Source organism: Hyperoodon ampullatus (assembly GCF_949752795.1).
Source record: "Hyperoodon ampullatus genome assembly, chromosome: 1".
Taxonomy (NCBI): domain Eukaryota; kingdom Metazoa; phylum Chordata; class Mammalia; order Artiodactyla; family Ziphiidae; genus Hyperoodon; species Hyperoodon ampullatus.
The window spans coordinates 5481608-5499764 of record NC_136914.1 but is presented as its reverse complement, the minus strand read 5'-3'; the positions used below and the strand labels follow the sequence as shown (position 1 = coordinate 5499764).

At 36.8% G+C, this 18157-nt stretch overlaps 1 protein-coding gene across 1 annotated transcript in view; it reads right to left on the bottom strand.

The window, feature by feature from the left end:
• The window catches only part of IQCM (IQ motif containing M), a gene marked incomplete at both ends in the record, with an annotated part of 432498 nt that overhangs the window by 198303 nt on the left and 216038 nt on the right, over nt 1-18157 (bottom strand). Inside the window, one exon of the mRNA XM_079697111.1 lies at nt 15901-16035. Within this exon, the coding sequence (XP_079553237.1) occupies nt 15901-16035 (135 nt within the window). The remainder of the gene's footprint in view (nt 1-15900; nt 16036-18157) is intronic.

The following is an 18157-nucleotide window of genomic DNA, read 5'->3' as shown; positions in this document are numbered from 1 at the left end:
CTTTACCATTCATGTTTTTATGCTTTTACTGCATATATATGTGCTCTCAAACAATATAAAATATCATTTTGAATACCTACAAGTTTTACATAAATTATGTGTCCCTTTGAAACTTTTTCTTTTTTCATAATTCTTTTTACAAATATTTATTCATGTTGATACATGCAGCACTAGCCCACGACTTGAGTGGTGTTTATTATATATTTCACTGATTCTTTTTATACGTCTGAAGTACTTGATAATATGTCTTAAAAAGAAGAATGGTATAGGAGGTAAAGAAGGAAGTAGACATGGCAAATAGACTCCATATTTTGAGGAGTTTCTCATAAAGGAGAGCAAAGAAACGGAATGATAACTGAAAAAGAACAACAGATTATGTGACATCTAGGGAGGGTGTTTGTAAGATGGCAAATTTCTCGGCATGTTTGTACACTCTTGAGATACAGTCCAGGAGAGCAGAAATAAATAATAGAGGTGAGACAGGAAATGATCTGGAGTAAAGAAAGTAAAGACAGTAATAAAATCCTTGAGTAAGTCAGAGATAACAGGAGACTGTGGTCAAGAAAGGATGAACAGGTAAAGTTCATCCATTGCAGGAGGAAGAAAAGCAGGTTCTGAGGCTGAAGATGCTGGAAGGTTGATAGATTGGGAGGTAGGAAGATAAAATAATCTTTTCTAATTGTGTCTGCTATATCAGTTTTATTAGAGATAAGGTCATCAACAGAAAGGAGGAAGATGAGATATTTAGTTTGAGGAGGGCCAAGATCATGTGGAATATTAACTGGGGAGAGGAAGAGACTGAATTAACTTGAAAAGTGGAATAAAATTGCCTGGCTATTTTGAGGGTCCACTTGACATTTGTGATCAGAAATTGAAAGTGAAATAAATCAGCCTAGTTATGATTTTTCTCCAGCCATGTCATGTTTATCTACATGAACTAGGCAGAAAGTTTGTTTTATCAGAGTCAGCCTGTTGGAAAATAAGTCTGTGGTGGGTGAGGAGGTTAAAAATGTATGCAGGGGTACCATGGAATGAATCTAAGCTGAGTAAGGAGAAAGGTAAAAAATCTCAGGGGTTATGAATACTGTAAATATAGTAAAGTTAATGGATTGAATGTCCCCATGGGGTTGCAGTTTTATTGAAAGGGGAGAGGAGCCAAAAACATATGAGGAGGGGATCGGAGGGTAATAGGCTGAAAAGAAAGATGGAAGATATTACTGGTAATGAAAAAATCTAGTTAAAACCTAGGAAGTATTATAATTAAGTAGCTTTCGGAATACAATCATTAGAAATGAAGACTCTAGAAAATGAGAGCTCGAGATGCAGCGAAAACTGTTATCGGCAAGCACCTTCAGAAGACTGAGAACACAAAACAGCTGGAAGTAAATAGAAAAATAAAAATTCCTTAAGGTACTCCAAATGCTACATCCTGTAAATTTTATGTTAAGGAGCTAGTTATCATCTGCAGACTAACCATTTAGAATACGGTAGTTGGTAATAGACCTCTTTGTCTTTCACTGTAACCAAAACATCATGAAGAACATAGTATCAGGAGTGTTCCAAACAATGATTGGTTTTAGGTATCCACAGAAAATACGAAAGCATGGTGTCAGCAAGAGGTATGCAGTAGTTATACAAGCAATCATCTCCTCCCCGAAAAGCAGTCCTACTCCTTATTCTGTACAATAATTAGAATTTTTTTTCCAAGGGCAGATTAAGCAGATTAAGATTTACCTGCTAGAAATTGTTTAGCTCATAGCAGGCATTAATGCAAGACAGGGGTTCTCATTCTCTTTTTGGCTCCAACAGCCCAAGGGTGAGGCTCACTGCATGGCACAGAGGCTGCACTGCCATGGAGTTCCAGCACTCTAGCGATGGTTCCATCTTCTCTCTCCTTGACAAAGTCTTTGGGATTCCAGCAAGTGAAAGTTATAGGAATTATCTTTTAATCCATTCAAATTTATTTCTTACTTTAAAAGTCTGGGTACATTAACTTTCTTAGAATCAAAAGATTTGGAATTCACTTTACAACTTATTTAAATACATGAATATGTTATGAGACCTTGGCTAAGAGCCACTAGCTTAAGTGATTGTTTAATATTCAATGTAAATCTCGGTGCTAGAAAATATGCACAATAAATTGTAGGTGTACGCTCAATTTTGTGTCTTCTCTGATTGGTACTATGAATTAAACTCCATAAAAAAATAAAAAGAAAGAGAAGGTTATGATATCTGCCTTTCTTATAGGCAGTTATTAGTACTGATGGGAGTTACTAACTATAATGCACATGCCATACTAATGTGCTTACATGGGTATTCCTATTTTTACCTCAAAGGATTATAAGTGCATTTAAGGATGTATATGAAAATCAAGTCCTCTATATCCAAACCACTAAACAACATCAGCTAAAAAGATGTCTGGTCCCTCATCATGCTAAAAAAATATATAAGCATTGGTAGATAAAGAATCACTGGCAGAAATACTTCTAAAGAATAGAAACCCAACATCTTTATGGTAGGAAAATAAGATATTTACATTAAGGTTCCTAAGAAACTATGCTCTAAAAGAAGCTTACTCTATAAACATCTCCTTGCACAACAGGCTAACATGACTCTGATTTTTAAAAAAACCACTTCTGTTGACTTCAGTGTGGTAACAGTCCCAGAATTTTAAATTTTGGAAACAGAAGTACCAAAATGAAACTCTCGTGGGCTTGTACCTGAAGAGACAATCTTTAAGGAAACAGTCCTTTAGCATTAACTTTTGGCTTCTATGCTGCCAAACTGGCAGCATCCTGCAAGAGGCTTGTTTTTATGAATCTGAATCACAAGCTTTCATTTCAATACCACTTATAACTTAGATCAGCATGATAGACTTCACAGCATAGGAGTGTCATGGTGCCTTATTGAGCAGAGCATAATTCCTTTTAAAAGCTTGATTCAGGAATGCTAGAAAATGTTCATTCCTAAAGGTGACTTAAGAAGTGAATTGAGGGCTTCCCTGATGGCGCAGTGGTTGAGAGTCCGCCTGCCGATGCAGGGGACACGGGTTCGTGCCCCGGTCTGGGAAGATCCCACATGCCGCCGAGCGGCTAGGCCCGTGAGCCATGGCCAGTGAGCCTGCATGTCCGGAGCCTGTGCTCTGCAACGGAAGAGGCCACAACAGTGAGAGGCCCACATACCGCAACAAAAAAAAAAAAAAAAAAAAAAAAAAAAAAAGAAGTGAATTGAGAACTGTAAAACTTATTTGACCGTAAAGGTCTGAGAACTACTTTAAGCCCTTTGGACATTTTCACTTCACTGTGGGAATTAACAGGACTCTGGATCAAGTGAAATGCCAGAAGAAATAAAGCTCTTTAATGCAGTGTTTATGATGCTGGAATAATTAGACTGTATCATAAAATTTTGCATTTCATAAGAATTTCTGATGAAATATTTTATATTAATATTTCTTTCATTTATCAAAGACTTCCAGAGCAAAGCTGTTCTCACCAAGGAGTTTATATTCCTGATCTTATAGTAATTCAATCACATAAAACAAAGACTTGCTAGTGGATCTCCGCGTGTTAGGAGTACTGGGTGTGTAATCTTAATAAACAGTGATCTAACAAAAGGAGCCTAAAGCCTTGCTCTCTAACCGACTTATAAAAGTAATTATACCTTTATTGAAGTTACACCACTCTCAAACCCCTGCTGTTCCTGCTGTTTCTTAAAGATGGTTATTTTCTACTTAAAGAAAACAGACAGGCTTTAGAAGAATAGCTGGTGTTAAGTAATATTACACAATTTAATCAGATTCTCTGTGCAGCTTATATAACAATGGTACAAATATTTCAACCCAAATAATAAAAGACTCAAAGTTCTAAACAAACACAGAATGGCTAATTAGGGTAACCTAATAATCGGAGTAACAACTCACGTGACTGTAGGATAGAAAAGAAAGGAAAGGGGAGGGCTTCCCTGGTGGCGCAGTGGTTGAGAGTCCGCCTGCCGATGCAGGGGACACGGGTTCGTGCCCCGGTCCGGGAAGATCCCACATGCCGCAGAGCGGCTGGGCCCGTGAGCCATGGCCGCTGAGCCTGCGCGTCTGGAGCCTGTGCTCCGCAACGGGAGAGGCCACAGCGGTGAGAGGCCCGCGTACCGCAAAAAAAAAAAAAAGAAAAAAAAAAAAAGAAGGGAAAGGGGAAAGTCTTCCACAGGCAATGACCATTCCCAGGGCATATCATTAGCATAGGCTTTCACAGGCTTTACACAGCCATGGATAGGGTGAAAACGGGCATTAACAGTGTTAAATAATGTAAGATGAGACAAAATGTCAAGAACTATCTTTTAAAAGTGTTAGAGGAGAAAGCAGGCAGAATTTTAGCAGCTGCTTGGATTAGGTAGCTGAAGCAAGGTGAGGAGAGTCAGACCTTTCAGGGTTGCTCTTTGCCCCTGGGGTTTGGTCTCTAGTTTATTCAGGGGTATTCAAGCTCTAGGGAAAAGTGTTTAAATAGCTCCTACTGTCACAAACTGATTTATATCCAAAATCTAATTTGCATTGTGCATTTGGAAACATCCATTTTCAATAGGCAGATGACAGGTGAATAAGGGACTTAAAACAAGAAGAATCCTATAGGGAAAAGCAACCTCCATCAACTAGATCTCAGTGAATGATCTCGCATCTTTTAGTCAGCAGTTTTAGTAACATCGTGCCCTCTCCAGGTACCCACCCAGCAGACACGTCTCCTCTATTCAGTGTTACCAGCAACCCTGTAAATTCTAATTTGCTTTGCACACAATCCCTTATGCGTTAAACCTTTGTCTTTTTTTTTATCTAGTTAACTCATCCTATAGTGATTGACTAAGTCTTAAATACATTCTATAACATTCCCTGATTTCCAAACTTAAGACATAATTAATATCTGTATCATCTTAGCACCTGATACATGTGTGAATGTATAAGCATTTACAACATTGTATTTATCCAGTTATATATGTGCATGTCCTTCCAATTATTATGGAGACTCTGAAACCTTTGAACCACATTACATTTCATAGCACATATTAAGTGCTTAGAAGATCTTTGTTGAATATATTTGCAAAAAGAGTTTTATCAAAAAAGATTCTGGATTGTCTCAACCAAGGAAGACATCCATATAATATGCTCTAATGCATTGCCTTTCTCTTTATGACTTATACCGGAAATTATCCATCAGAGAAGAGAAAGTGCTTGTACCTTTCACACGGCTGAAAGCATTAGAGAATATCGGTTAAAACACCAGGGTTACACTACACCACTGACAAAACCTTTATATCTTTGTAATGCACAGATAGAGTCTGTAGACTCACGGGACCTTAGCCGTAAATCCTCAGAGCAGGTGGGACAAACATCAAACACTTCTCAAGCTATCCAGTGTTGCATAACAAAATACTTAAATCTTGCTAAAAAACTTCATGGCAGTACAATTCATTGGACTCACTGGTAAAGTGGAAGTGATAGTAGAAAGACTATTCCTGTTGTTCAGTCATCAGCATGGGTGCCAGACTTTCCTAATATTGACCACATGCCTTAATCATCTTTATTGCTTCATTTCTGATAAGTAGATTTTGTGGCAGGAATTATACTCATTTACCCGCCTCCACATTTTTGAGCATTTTGTCCTCCTCTAGTGAATAAATGTAGACCTATATGTCATGAACTCTACTGAACTGGATCATGACAAGGATCTGAAGACCTGACCAATATCAATATGTCTAAAATGAGAATCATTTTCTCCACATAACAAGCCATCAAAGGAAGCTAAATTGATTTGAAGAGGTAAGAAAAAAATCAACACCCATTGGCATTAACAGTATACATAACACACTTGATAAGAAATAAATGAGCAGATATTTCAGATCAGTGGGACAGGACACGCCACATGCTACATAGCCCTCTATCATTATCTGGCCACAACCTCATAAAAAGACAATGAAAAGCCAAACTGACTGAAATTAAACCTTGATGGATGGAGGTTAGAAATAAAAATTAACTCCTTATAGAGAAACAGTGAGTTCATGGATTGAGATTTGCACCAGCAACATAAATACAGAGTGTGATCACATTTTTATTATATATAAAAAAAAAGGAAGACAGACTGCCAGACACTTTCCCCAAATGGTTATGGTGGCACTAAGAGATCTTTAAAAGACCTGGCTACCTGCTGTAGTTGACCTCTAGGCATTCTGAATCATAAAACTGTCAGCATTTTTCATTTCATCTTTGCTTTTTGTATGCATTTTCAAAATGATTTATGATAATGTGTTAAATTTCTTTTTTATTTTATTTTTATTATTTATTTATTTTTGGCTATGTTGGGTCTTCATTGCTGCACACGGGCTTTCTCTAGTTGCAGAGAGCGGGGGCTCAGTAGTTGTGGCTCACAGGCTCTAGAGCTCAGGCTGAGTAGTTTTGGCGCATGGGCTTAGTTGCTCTGCGGCAGGTGGCATCTTCCCGGACCAGGGATCGAACCTATGTCCCCTGCATTGGCAGGCAGATTCTTAACCACTGTGCCACCAGGGAAGTCCTTTCTTTTTTAGAAGTAATTTAAAATAAGGCTTTTGTAACATGTTACCCCTGATAATTCTGTGTTATTTTTTTAATGTTTATTTATTTATTTTCTTATTAGTCATCCATTTTCTACACAACAGTGTATACATGTCAATCCCAATCTCCCAGTTAATCACACGACCATCCCCACCCCCCGCCGCTTTCCCCCCTTGGTGTCCATATGTTTTTTCTCTACGTCTGTGTCTCAATTTCTGCTCTGCAAACCAGTTCATCTGTACCATTTTCTAGGGTCCACATATATGCGTTAATATATGATATTTGTTTTTCTCTTTCTGACTTACTTCACTCTGTATGAAAGTCTCTAGATGCATCCACGTATCTACAATTGACCCAATTTCATGTCTTTTTATGGCTGAGTAATATTCCATTGTATATATGCACCACGACTTATTTAACCATTCATCTGTTGATAGGCATTTAGGTTGCTTTCATGTCCTGGCTATTGTAAACAGTGCTGCAATGAATATTGTGGTACATGTCTCTTTTTGAATTATAGTTTTCTCGGGGTATATGCCCAGTAGAGGGATTGCTGGGTCATATGGTAATTCTATTTTTAGTTCTTTAAGGAACCTACATACTGTTCTCCATAGTGGCTGTATCAATTTACATTCCCACCAACAGTGCAAGAGGGTTGCCTTTTCTCCACACCCTCTCCAGCATTTGTTGTTTGTAGATTTTCTGATGATGCCCATTCTGACTGGTGTGAGGTGATACCTCATTGTAGTTTTGATTTGCATTTCTCTAATAATGAGTGATGTTGAGCACCTTTGCATGGGATTCTTGGCCATCTGTATGTCTTCTTTGGAGAAATGTCTATTTAGGTCTTCTGCCCATTTTTGGATTGGGCTGCTTGTTTTATTAATATTGAGCTGCATGAGCTGTTTATATATTTTGGAGATTAATCCTTTGTCTGTTGATTCGTTTCCATATATTTTCTCCCATTCTGAGGGTTGTCTTTTCATCTTATTTATGGTTTCCTTTGCTATGCAAAAGCTTTTAAGTTTCATTAGGTCCCATTTGTTTATTTTTGTTTTTATTTCCATTACTCTAGAAGGTGGATCAAAAAAGACCTTGCCGTGATTTATGTCAAAGAGTGTTCTTCCTATGTTTTCCTCTAAGAGTTTTATAGTGTCCGGTCTTAACTTAGGTCTCTAATCCATTTTGAGTTTATTGCTGTGTATGGTGTTAGGGAGTGTTCTAATTTCATTCTTTTACATGTAGCTGTCCAGCTTTCCCAGCACCACTTATTGAAGAGACTGTCTTTTCTCCACTGTATATTTGCCTCCTTTATCATACATTAGTTCACCATAGGTGAGTGGGTTTATCTCTGGGTTTTCTATCCTGTTCCATTGATCTATATTTCTGTTTCTGTGCCAGTACCATATTGTCTTGATTACTGTCACTTTGTAGTATACTCTGAAGTCAGGGAGTCTGATTCCTCCAGCTCCGTTTTTTTCCCTCAAGACTGCTTTGGCTATTCAGGGTCTTTTGTGTCTCCATACAAATTTTAAGATGATTTGTTCTAGTTCTGTAAAAATGCCATTGGCAATTTGATAGGGATTGCACTGAATCTGTAGATTGCTTTGGGTAGTAGAGTCATTTTCACAATATTGATTCTTCCAATCCAAGAACATGGTATATCTCTCATTCTGTTGGTATCCTCTTTAATATCTTTCATCAGTGTCTTATTGTTTTCTGTATACAGGTCTTTTGTCTCCTTAGGTAGGTTTATTCCTAGGTATTTTATTCTTTTTGTTGCAATGGTAAATGGGAGTGTTTCCTTAAGTTCTCTTTCAGTTTTTTCATCATTAGTGTATAGGAATGCAAGAGATTTCTGTGCATTAATTTTGTAACCCACAACATTACCAAATTCATTGATTAACTCTAGTAGTTTTCTGGTGGCATCTTTAGGATTCTCTATGTATAGTATCATGTCATCTGCAAACAGTGACAGCTTTACTTCTTCTTTTCCTATTTAGATTCCTTTTATTTCTTTTTCTTCTCTGATTGCTGTGGCTAAACTTCCAAAACTATGTTGAATAATAGTGGTGAGAGTGGACATCCTTGTCTTGTTCCTGATCTTAGAGGAGATGTTTTCAGTTTTTCACCATTGAGAATGATGTTTGCTGTGGGTTTGTCGTATATGGCCTTTATTATGTTGAGGTAGGTTCCCTCTAGGCCCACTTTCTGGAGAGTTTTTATCATAATTGGTTGCTGAATTTTGCCAAAAGCTTTTTCTGCATCTATTACGATGATCATATGGTTTTTATTCTTCAATGTCTTAATATGGTGTATCACACTGATTGGTTTGAGTATATTGAAGAATCCTTGCATCCCTGGGATAAATCCCACTTGATCATGGTGTATGATCCTTTTAATGTGCTGTCGGATTCTGTTTGCTAGTATTTTGTTGAGGATTTCTGCATCTATATTCATCAGTGATATTGGTCTGTAATTTTCTTTTTTTGTAGTATCTTTGTCTGGTTTTGGTAGCAGGGTGATGGTGGCCTTGTAGAATGAGTTTGGGAGTGTTCCTTCCTCTGCAATTTTTTCGAAGAGTTTGAGAAGGATGGGTGTTAACTCTTCTCTAAATGTTTGATAGAATTCACCTGTGAAGCCATCCGGTCCTGGACTTTTTTTTGTTGGGAGATGTTTAATCACAGTTTCAATTTCATTACTTGTGATTTGTCTGTTCATATTTTCTGTTTCTTCCTGGTTCAGTCTTGGAAGGTTATATCTTTCTAAGAATTTGTCCATTTCTTCCTGGTTGTCCATTTTATTGGCATAGAGTTGCTTGTACTAGTTTCTTAGGATGCTTTGTATTTCTGTGGTATCTGTTATAACTTCTCCTTTTTCATTTCTAATTTTATTGATTTGAGTCCTCTCCCTCTTTTTCTTGATGAATCTGGCTAATGGTTTATCAATTTTGTTTACCTTCCCAAAGAACCAGCTTTTCGTTTTACTGATCTTTGCTATTGTTTTCCTTGTTTCTATTTCATTTATTTCTGATCTGATCTTTATGATTTCTTTCCTTCTGCTACTGTTGGTTTCTCTTTGTTGTTCTATCTCCACTTCCTTCAGGTGTAACTTTAGATTGTTTGAGATTTTTCTTGTTTCTTGATGTAGGCTTGTATAGTTATAAACTTCTCTCTTAGAACTGCTTTTGCTGCATCCCATAGCTTTTGAATCGTCGTGTTTTCATTGTCATTTGTCTCTAGGTATTCTTTGATTTCCTCTTTGATTTCTTCAGTGATCTCTTAGTTATTTAGCCACCATGTGTTTCTGTTTTTTAGTTTTTTTCCCTGTAATTGATTTCTAATCTCATAGCATTGTGGTCAGAAAAGATGCTTGATATGATTTCAATTTTCTTAAATTTACTGAGGCTTGATTTGTGACCCAAGATGTGATCTATCCTGGAGAATGTTCCATGCACACTTGAGAAGAAAGTGTAATCTGCTGTATTAGGATGGAATGTCCTATAAATTTCAATTAAATGTAACTGGTCTATTGTGTCATTTAAAGCTTCTGTTTCCTTATTAATTTTCTGTTTGGATGGTCTGTCCATTGGTGTAAGTGAGGTGTTAAAATCCCCCACTATTACTGTGTTACTGTCAATTTCCTCTTTTAGAGTTGTTAACAGGTGCCTAATGTATTGAGGTGCTCCTATGTTGGGTGCATATATATTTATAATTGTTATGTCTTCTTCTTGGATTGATCCCTTGATCATTATGTAGTGTCCTTCCTTGTCTCTTGTAACATTCTTTATTTTAAAGTCTATTTTATCTGATATGAGTATTGCTACTCCAGCTTTCTTTTGATTTCCATTTGTATGGAATATCTTTTTCCATTCCCTCACTTTCAGTCTGTATGTGTCCCTAGGTCTGAAGTGTTTCTCTTGTAGACAGCATATATATGGGTTTTGTTTTTGTATCCATTCAGCAAGTCTGTGTCTTTTGGTTGGAGCATTCAATCCATTCACTTTTAAGGTAATTATCGATATGTATGTTCCATTTATCATTTTCTTGATTGTTTTGGGTTTGTTTTGGTAGGTCCTTTTCTTCTCTTGTGTTTCCCACTTAGAGAAGTTCCTTTAGCATTTGTTGTAGAGCTGGTTTGGTGGTGCTGAATGCTTGTCTGTAAAGCTTTTGATTTCTCCATTGAATCTGAAGGAGATCCTTGCCAGGTAGAGTAATCTTGGTTGTAGGTTCTTCCCTTTCATCACTTTAAGTATATCATGCCACTCCCTTCTGGCTTGTAGAGTTTCTGCTGAGAAATCAGCTGTTAACCTTATGGGAGTTCCCATGTATGTTATTTGTCATTTTTCCCTTTCTGCTTTCAATAATTTTTCTTTGTCTTTAATTTTTGCTAATTTGATTTCTATGTGTCTCGACATGTTTCTCCTTGGGTTTATCCTGTATGGGACTCTCTGTGCTTCCTGGACATGGGTGGGTATTTCCTTTCCCATGTTAGGGAAGTTTCGACCATAATCTCTTCAAATATTTTCTTGGGTCCTTTCTCTCTCTCTTCTCCTTCTGAGACCCCTATAATGTGAATATTGTTGCATTTAATGTTGTCCCAGAGGTCTCTTAGGCTGTCTTCATTTCTTTTCATTTTTTTTTTCTTTATTCCATTCCACAGCAGTGAATTCCACCATTCTGTCTTCCAGGTCACTTATCCGTTCTTTTGCCTCAGTTATTCTGCTATTGATTCCTTCTAGTGTATTTTTCATTTCAGTTATTTTATTGTTCATCTCTGTTTGTCTGTTCTTTAATTCTTCTAGATCTCTGTTGAACATTTCTTGCATCTTCTCGATCTTTGCCTCCATTCTTTTTCCGAGGTCCTGGATCATCTTCACTATCATTATTCTGAATTCTTTTTCTGGAAGGTTGCCTATCTCCACTTCATTTAGCTGTTTCTCTGGGGTTTTATGTTGTTCATTCATCTGGTACATAGCCCTCTGCCTTTTCATCTTGTCTGTCTTTCTGTGAATGTGGCTTTTGTTCCACAGGCTGCAGGATTATAGTTATTCTTGCTTCTGCTGTCTGCCCTCTGGTGGATGAGGCTATCTAAGAGGCTTGTGGAAGTTTCCTGATGGGAGGGACTGGTGGTGGGTAGAGCTGGGTGTTGCTCTGGTTGGAAGAGCTCAGTAAAACTTTAATCCACTTGTCTGCTGATGGGTGGGGCTGAGTTCCCTCCCTGTTTGTTGTTTGGCCTGAGGCAACCCAACACTGGAGCCCGGGCTCTTTGGTGGGGCTAATGGCAGACTTTGGGAGGGCTCATGCCAAGGACTACTTCCCAGAACTCCTGCTGTCAGTGTCCTTGTCCCTTGGTGAGCCACAGCTGCCCCCCGCCTCTGCAGGAGACCCTCCAACACTAGCAGGTAGGTCTGGTTCAGTCTCCTATGGGGTCACTGCTCCTTCCCCTGGCTCCTGATGCACACACTACTTTGTGTGTGCCCTCCAAGAGTGGAGTTTCTGTTTCCCCCAGTCCTGCCAAAGTCCTGCAATCAAATCCCGCTAACCTTCAAAGTCTGATTCTCTAGGAATTCTTCCTCCCATTGCCAGACCCCCAGGTTGGAAAGCCTGACGTGTGGCTCAGAACCTTCACTCCAGTGGGTGGGCTTCTGTGGTATAAGTGTTCTCCAGTTTGTGAGTTAACCACCCAGCAGGTATGGGATTTGATTTTATTGTGATAGCACCCCTCCTACCTTCTCATTGCGGCTTCTCTTTTGTCTTTGCATGCGGGGTATCTGTTTTGGTGAGTTCCAGTGTTTTCCTGTCGATGATTGTTCAGCATTTAGTTGTGATTCCAGTGTTTTCGAAAGAGGGAGTGAGAGCATGTCCTTCTACTCTGCCATCTTGAACCAATCTCCTTGCATTCTTTTATCATTAGAATTTCTTATGCCCTAGAATATTACCTTTTTAAATCCTCTTTAATCCCTTCTATGCTTAATCAAAATCTTATTATTAGAGAGCTTGTTCATATGAAAACAATTTTAGGGAAAATTCATTATATGCTCCCCATTTAATAACATAAAGCCATATCTTGAGAAAATAACAGAAAATCCAGTGTTGTCTGCTTGTGGTGGGTAAAGCTGTGCCCTGAGGAGCAGGAGACCCAGGATACAGTTACAGGTTGCCACCAACTAGTCAGGGAGGCTGAAATAATTCATATCCTATCTGAGACCATTGTTTCTTCAGATGCAGAGGGTATTTCAGGTTTTAACATTTTTGTGTAGCGCTCCACAGTGAAAGTGGACTTGTCTTCATTGTTGAGTTCATTTCAATTGCAGAAAACAAACTAAAAGTTCTATTTATGTGTTGAGAGGACACTGGAAAACCTTCAAAGTTCAAACTTCTAAAATTAGTTAGGTATGAGAATAGATAATATAGAATCAAATTATGATTTTCTTTCCTTTGAGATATGCCATCCTATTGTTATTAATTTCATTTGTTGAGATGTAAATGAATATCAAGTAAATGTTCTCATGTTTGCATAGTCTTCAGCTTTTAAGATCAGCCTCTACATGCAGTCTGACGGGGATTCATTATCCCAAAGGAAGATTTTCAGACAAAAATCACATCCTCAGTCACAATTTTTTGTTACCATAGTGATAAGAAAAAAAAAATGGAAAAAAAAAAAGCTAAAAATTCCTGAACATAAACAGACAGTTTTGGAACTTTGACCTACTTGGTATCATACACTGACAAAGTTAATCAGTTTAATTAAGTACATATGGGTTAGGTGAAATATTCTACTAGATGAAAAAATGTGTAGGTTGCACATCTGGAGCTATTATCCACAATTAAATAAGTCAGTATGAATGAAGATGATTGACAATCCAAAATGCATAAAATCAGATTCTCTTAGCAGAAGCAAGCAGAAAACATCAATTTAGCTCCATTTCCCATAAATTTTGTTTTCTTTCCATTATTTTAGAATATCTCCATTTTAAATTAAAGCGGTTTTTATAAACCACTAGAATTTTTGAACTGGATGTAGCAGCATAATTGGACATATATTTTAAATTATGTTAGAGTGGCTTCTTTCTATAAAGGAAAGCTTCCCAATTTTAGGCATTATAATAAAAACAGTATGTTTTACACTAACTGTTCTTTTGAAAATTCTAGTTTTAATAAGAAATTTAATAGAGTAAATCATTTTCAGAAAACCTACTATATTGCAAGGCATTATCTAGTCTGTGAAAGATCAATAAAAGGCAGTACTTGCTGTCAAGAATATTTTAACCATCTATCTAATTATGCTTTTGTAACACTGAACTTTTAAATTTTACTCCACATAGTAAAATGGAAAGAGCATTGAACTTGACTTGAAGAGACCAGGGATAGTTTCTAATCTCCTAATGAGCTTAAAAAGGTCTCTAAGTCTCAGTTCTCTCATTTGTAAAATGAACATAAATGAGCATACCATCTTCTCTAGCACACAGGTCATTATGGTAAGCAAGAGATGATATGGGTGGAAACCAGTGGATAACATTCAATACAAAAATCTCTATAGAAATACGTCACTCAACAATTAGGTTCAACATTTTAACATTTTCAGAATAAAAATTATGAAAATTAATTTTCATAATTATCTAAGTATACTTAAAATATTTAAGAATAATAATAGCAAACATTTATTGAGCACTTATAATGGGCCACACGTTTTACATGAATTATTTCATTTTAATCTCATAACAGCCCAATGACTTAGACAGTATTATCTTCCTTTTACATATATATAAAGTAAACCATAGCAGAGATAAATAACTTGTCCAAAGACATACAGCTAATAAGTGCTGAAGCCAGGAATTAAATCCAGGCAAGCTAATACTAAGTCATGCTCTAAACCTAAGCTTTTATGATATACTCCAAAATAATCAGTGAAGGAAAATATCACTACGAAACTGTTAATTTGAAGAAAAACATATTTTAAATTACCAACACTAACCAGTATAAGTTTCTGAAATCTCTAATTGATTTTATTTTGCTTCATTCAATTTTTAAAGTTTTATTATTTATTATAAAGAACAATGGTAAGAATTTAAATATACAACAGTAAATACAGAATACCCTTATGATAGGTTATTACTCTATCATAAATAATGTTGTAAAAGATACTTAGGGCTTGGAAATTAATGAGTATTGTTAAGCAAAAAAGTAGATTTTCAAATATTTAGAAAATTCCAATTTTCATAAAAATGTTATATGCACAGAAAAAAACTGGGAATGATGAACATCAAATGTTAATTGCTATTTGTTAGTAATTTTATATATTTCTATATTCCCAAATTTTCTATAATAAATATTTAATGTTTTTGTTATCAGGAAAAATTTGCTTAAACATCCAACATGATCTGGATGCTTCTCCAGACTGTGAGCAAATATTTACCAAGAGTCTAGAAAACTTTTCTAGGTACTAGGGATTCCGCAGTGGCAAAGCAAAGTCCATACATAGGTAAAGAATTAGATAATTACACTAAGAACTAACAAAGGAAGAGAACTTCAACCTATAATGAAGCTTCAACCTTGTCACTCTGACATTAATCATACCTTCCTACTGGTATGTGGGCCCTTCACCTCTATTAAAAAAAAAGATCCTGAAATTTTTGTTTTGCTTGTTTATATTTTCCTCTCAGTTAATTATGGGTACATCATTCACCATCTTTAAACATGGCAGCCAGCCATAGCATTGGTGTGGACACAGAAAGAAATGCTGAGAAGAATCTTAAGGAGTTAAGGAAAATTCATTGAGATTTCCCACACCTTGGTGACAATTTCCACTCCATTACTAATCTTCAGAGAATGGAGAAATGTTGCCCCATTTAACTTACTAAATATTCCCATACAAAAAACAATATTATCCTTTCACTTATTGACTGTTCAGAAAAGAAATGATTTTCTAACTATGAAAATCTATTGTATTAAAATAATTGATAATGTTTAAACATTTAAACTTGACTATGTTCTTTGGTACCAAATCTATTTGGCAGAAATCATTTTAGCATCAGTATTTAAAATACATGGTGGTTTAAAATTTATCCTGACATAACTTATATTGTATCAAAAATACATTAAAAGCTTAAAAAGCTAAAGAATCTCTTCCACCTCTCTAAAAATAATTTTACCATATTAACCTGTTCTTTTAATTTCTTTCATATATATTAAAATCAGGTTTTGAAAATTTGAAAAAAAAGGACTTATAACACAAGTTTAATGAAAGTAAGAGAAGGAAGGAAAGAACAAAGGAGGAAAATAGGGAGGAAAGAAAGAAAGGAGAAAGCAAAAAAAGAAATGAGAAAATACCTCTATGGACCAGGTCCCAAGCCTCATCAATTTGCTGGTGCGTTGGGAAATGACCACAGTCATTGAAGTACTTAAGGAGCTTACTTCTTTCTAATCCTTGCCAATCTTCTCTTTTAGCAAACATTGTTTCGTAGACTACAAGGAAAAAAAGATAAAATATTTTCTTTGTAAATAACATATCAAGTATACACCCCACATGAAAGTGTGATCTGGATTTGAAGACACTTTCATTCCAGTTTTATTTGGATGTCTGGTGATAAGCCTCCATGAGGGGAGTAGGACCATGTCAGCCTCCTGGGGCAGGCAGAGGAAGTGGGCATGCTTCTCCCTCCCCCACTCCAAAGGAGGGAAATTTGGTCTTGCTTCCCCAAAGAGAACACTGGCATCCTCTGGCCTGGTTTACATGACAGTTGTCCATAGACTCTACATATATCAACGTTCAAACCACATTGTAAGATATAGCTCAGGGCTTCTGGGGGCCTGATTTCTGTTTACCCATTTCAGCATTCATTTTTTATTAGTTTTGATTAGTTTCCCTAATTTTTTCATCTCTTTTTGACTTCTACCCACATTCTAACTATTTACTTGAATTGGTGATTCCACTTTGGACTGCTTATTCTACTGCTGATTTTGCCCTTAAAATATCTACTTTTTGGTAACTTAATGCATTCCTACTTCCTACTTTTTAATGTCTTTTGTCACTCCTGGCTCAAGACTTCCCCAGAAAATCATTCAGTCGGGCCAACCCTCACCTATTTCCCAAAGTTGGCATTAGACAGGGTTTAGATAATGACCAAGAGAACTGATGCATGCGTTTTGTAAGTGTAGTTCTCCATTTTATTTTTTTTTCAAAAAGGTGAAATTGAGTCTCCATTCTGAAGTATATGGATTAGCCCCATAAAGCTGATTGTTAATCAGCATTTACAAGTTGACAGGGTCTGTCCTCAGCACAGGTTTAGCTCTGAAATACAGGCTCCCAATGACAAAGGGCACCAGAGTGGTTTCTAACAGAAGTTAATGTATCATCCCGACAATCAACCATATAGACTTCAATTTTCTATCCATTCACTCATCCACTCATTCAGTTGAGATGGACAGTCAAAAGACATCATCAAGTTCAAGAAACATTTAGTGATTGCCTGAATATGAGTAGCTATTCCAGATTCTGAAACACAGCAGAAAATAAACATAACTGTCTCTTTAGTACCTCTATGAATTTTTCTCTCTATTCTAACAAGCAAACTAGAGCAGTTGCTGTTGGTGTCTCCATTCATATTGCCTTCTCCCTTACATGTCTGTGCATGCTAACCTGATTTAAATTGCCAGCATCTGCATTTCATTGCCTAAGGGGTCCCTCTGGCTGCAGGACTCCACTCTGACCACCTGTGCAGCAAGCCAGAAGTGCCAGGCGATCAAGGCTCCCATTGGAGCAGCACTTCATCTCTGACTGGGGGAGTTGGTGGGTAAAGACACAGCACTTGAGGCAAGATGGCTACACTGTTCCCTAGAGGGATTAAGCTCTGGTTGCTCACATGGTAACCATGTGGGCACCTTTGGTTAGATGGATGGATGATGCACCTTTTCCTTCCTTCCTTCTCTTCCCTGACTCATTTCTCCATTCTGCTAACAGTATTTCCCCAAATAAGATAGTTGTATTCCCTCTCACTTTTTAAAGGATTAAGTAAAAGAAGCCCCAGCAGTTTCCTAATGAAAGAAGAGTTTTCTCTTTCTCTGCCTCTCGTTTCTTCTTTCTGCCTTCTTCTTCCTGCCTTTTCATCTCTCAAATACTTTGCTCCTTCCTGCTTTTTTCTCTAGAAACCAGGCTGTTGGACTGGGGAAACTGATCTGAGTTCTATGATTCTATGACTGATTCTATGACTTACATAGAATCTCTTTTTCTCTCTGGCTTATTCCTTACTCAACCTCTAGCCACCAAAAAGGAGGCATTCTAACTCAAAGAATTCTGGTTATTGATAAATACTTTTGGTACATAATTTTAGCATAATTAATAAGCTCAATGAAAACTATCCTTTCAAAAAATATTTTTGAGCCCTTCTGATAAACCAAGCATTTGTTAACAGTGGGTATGTATTAATGAACATAACAGACACAGTTCTTGTCTTCATGGAACTTACAGTCCACTATAAAATAAACATTTTATGACTAGCTGAAACTACCAAAAATGTAGCACTTTTACTTTATAAGGCAATAAGTTGCTGATTCCAATTAAATATAATTTACTTGGATCATTTGCTTG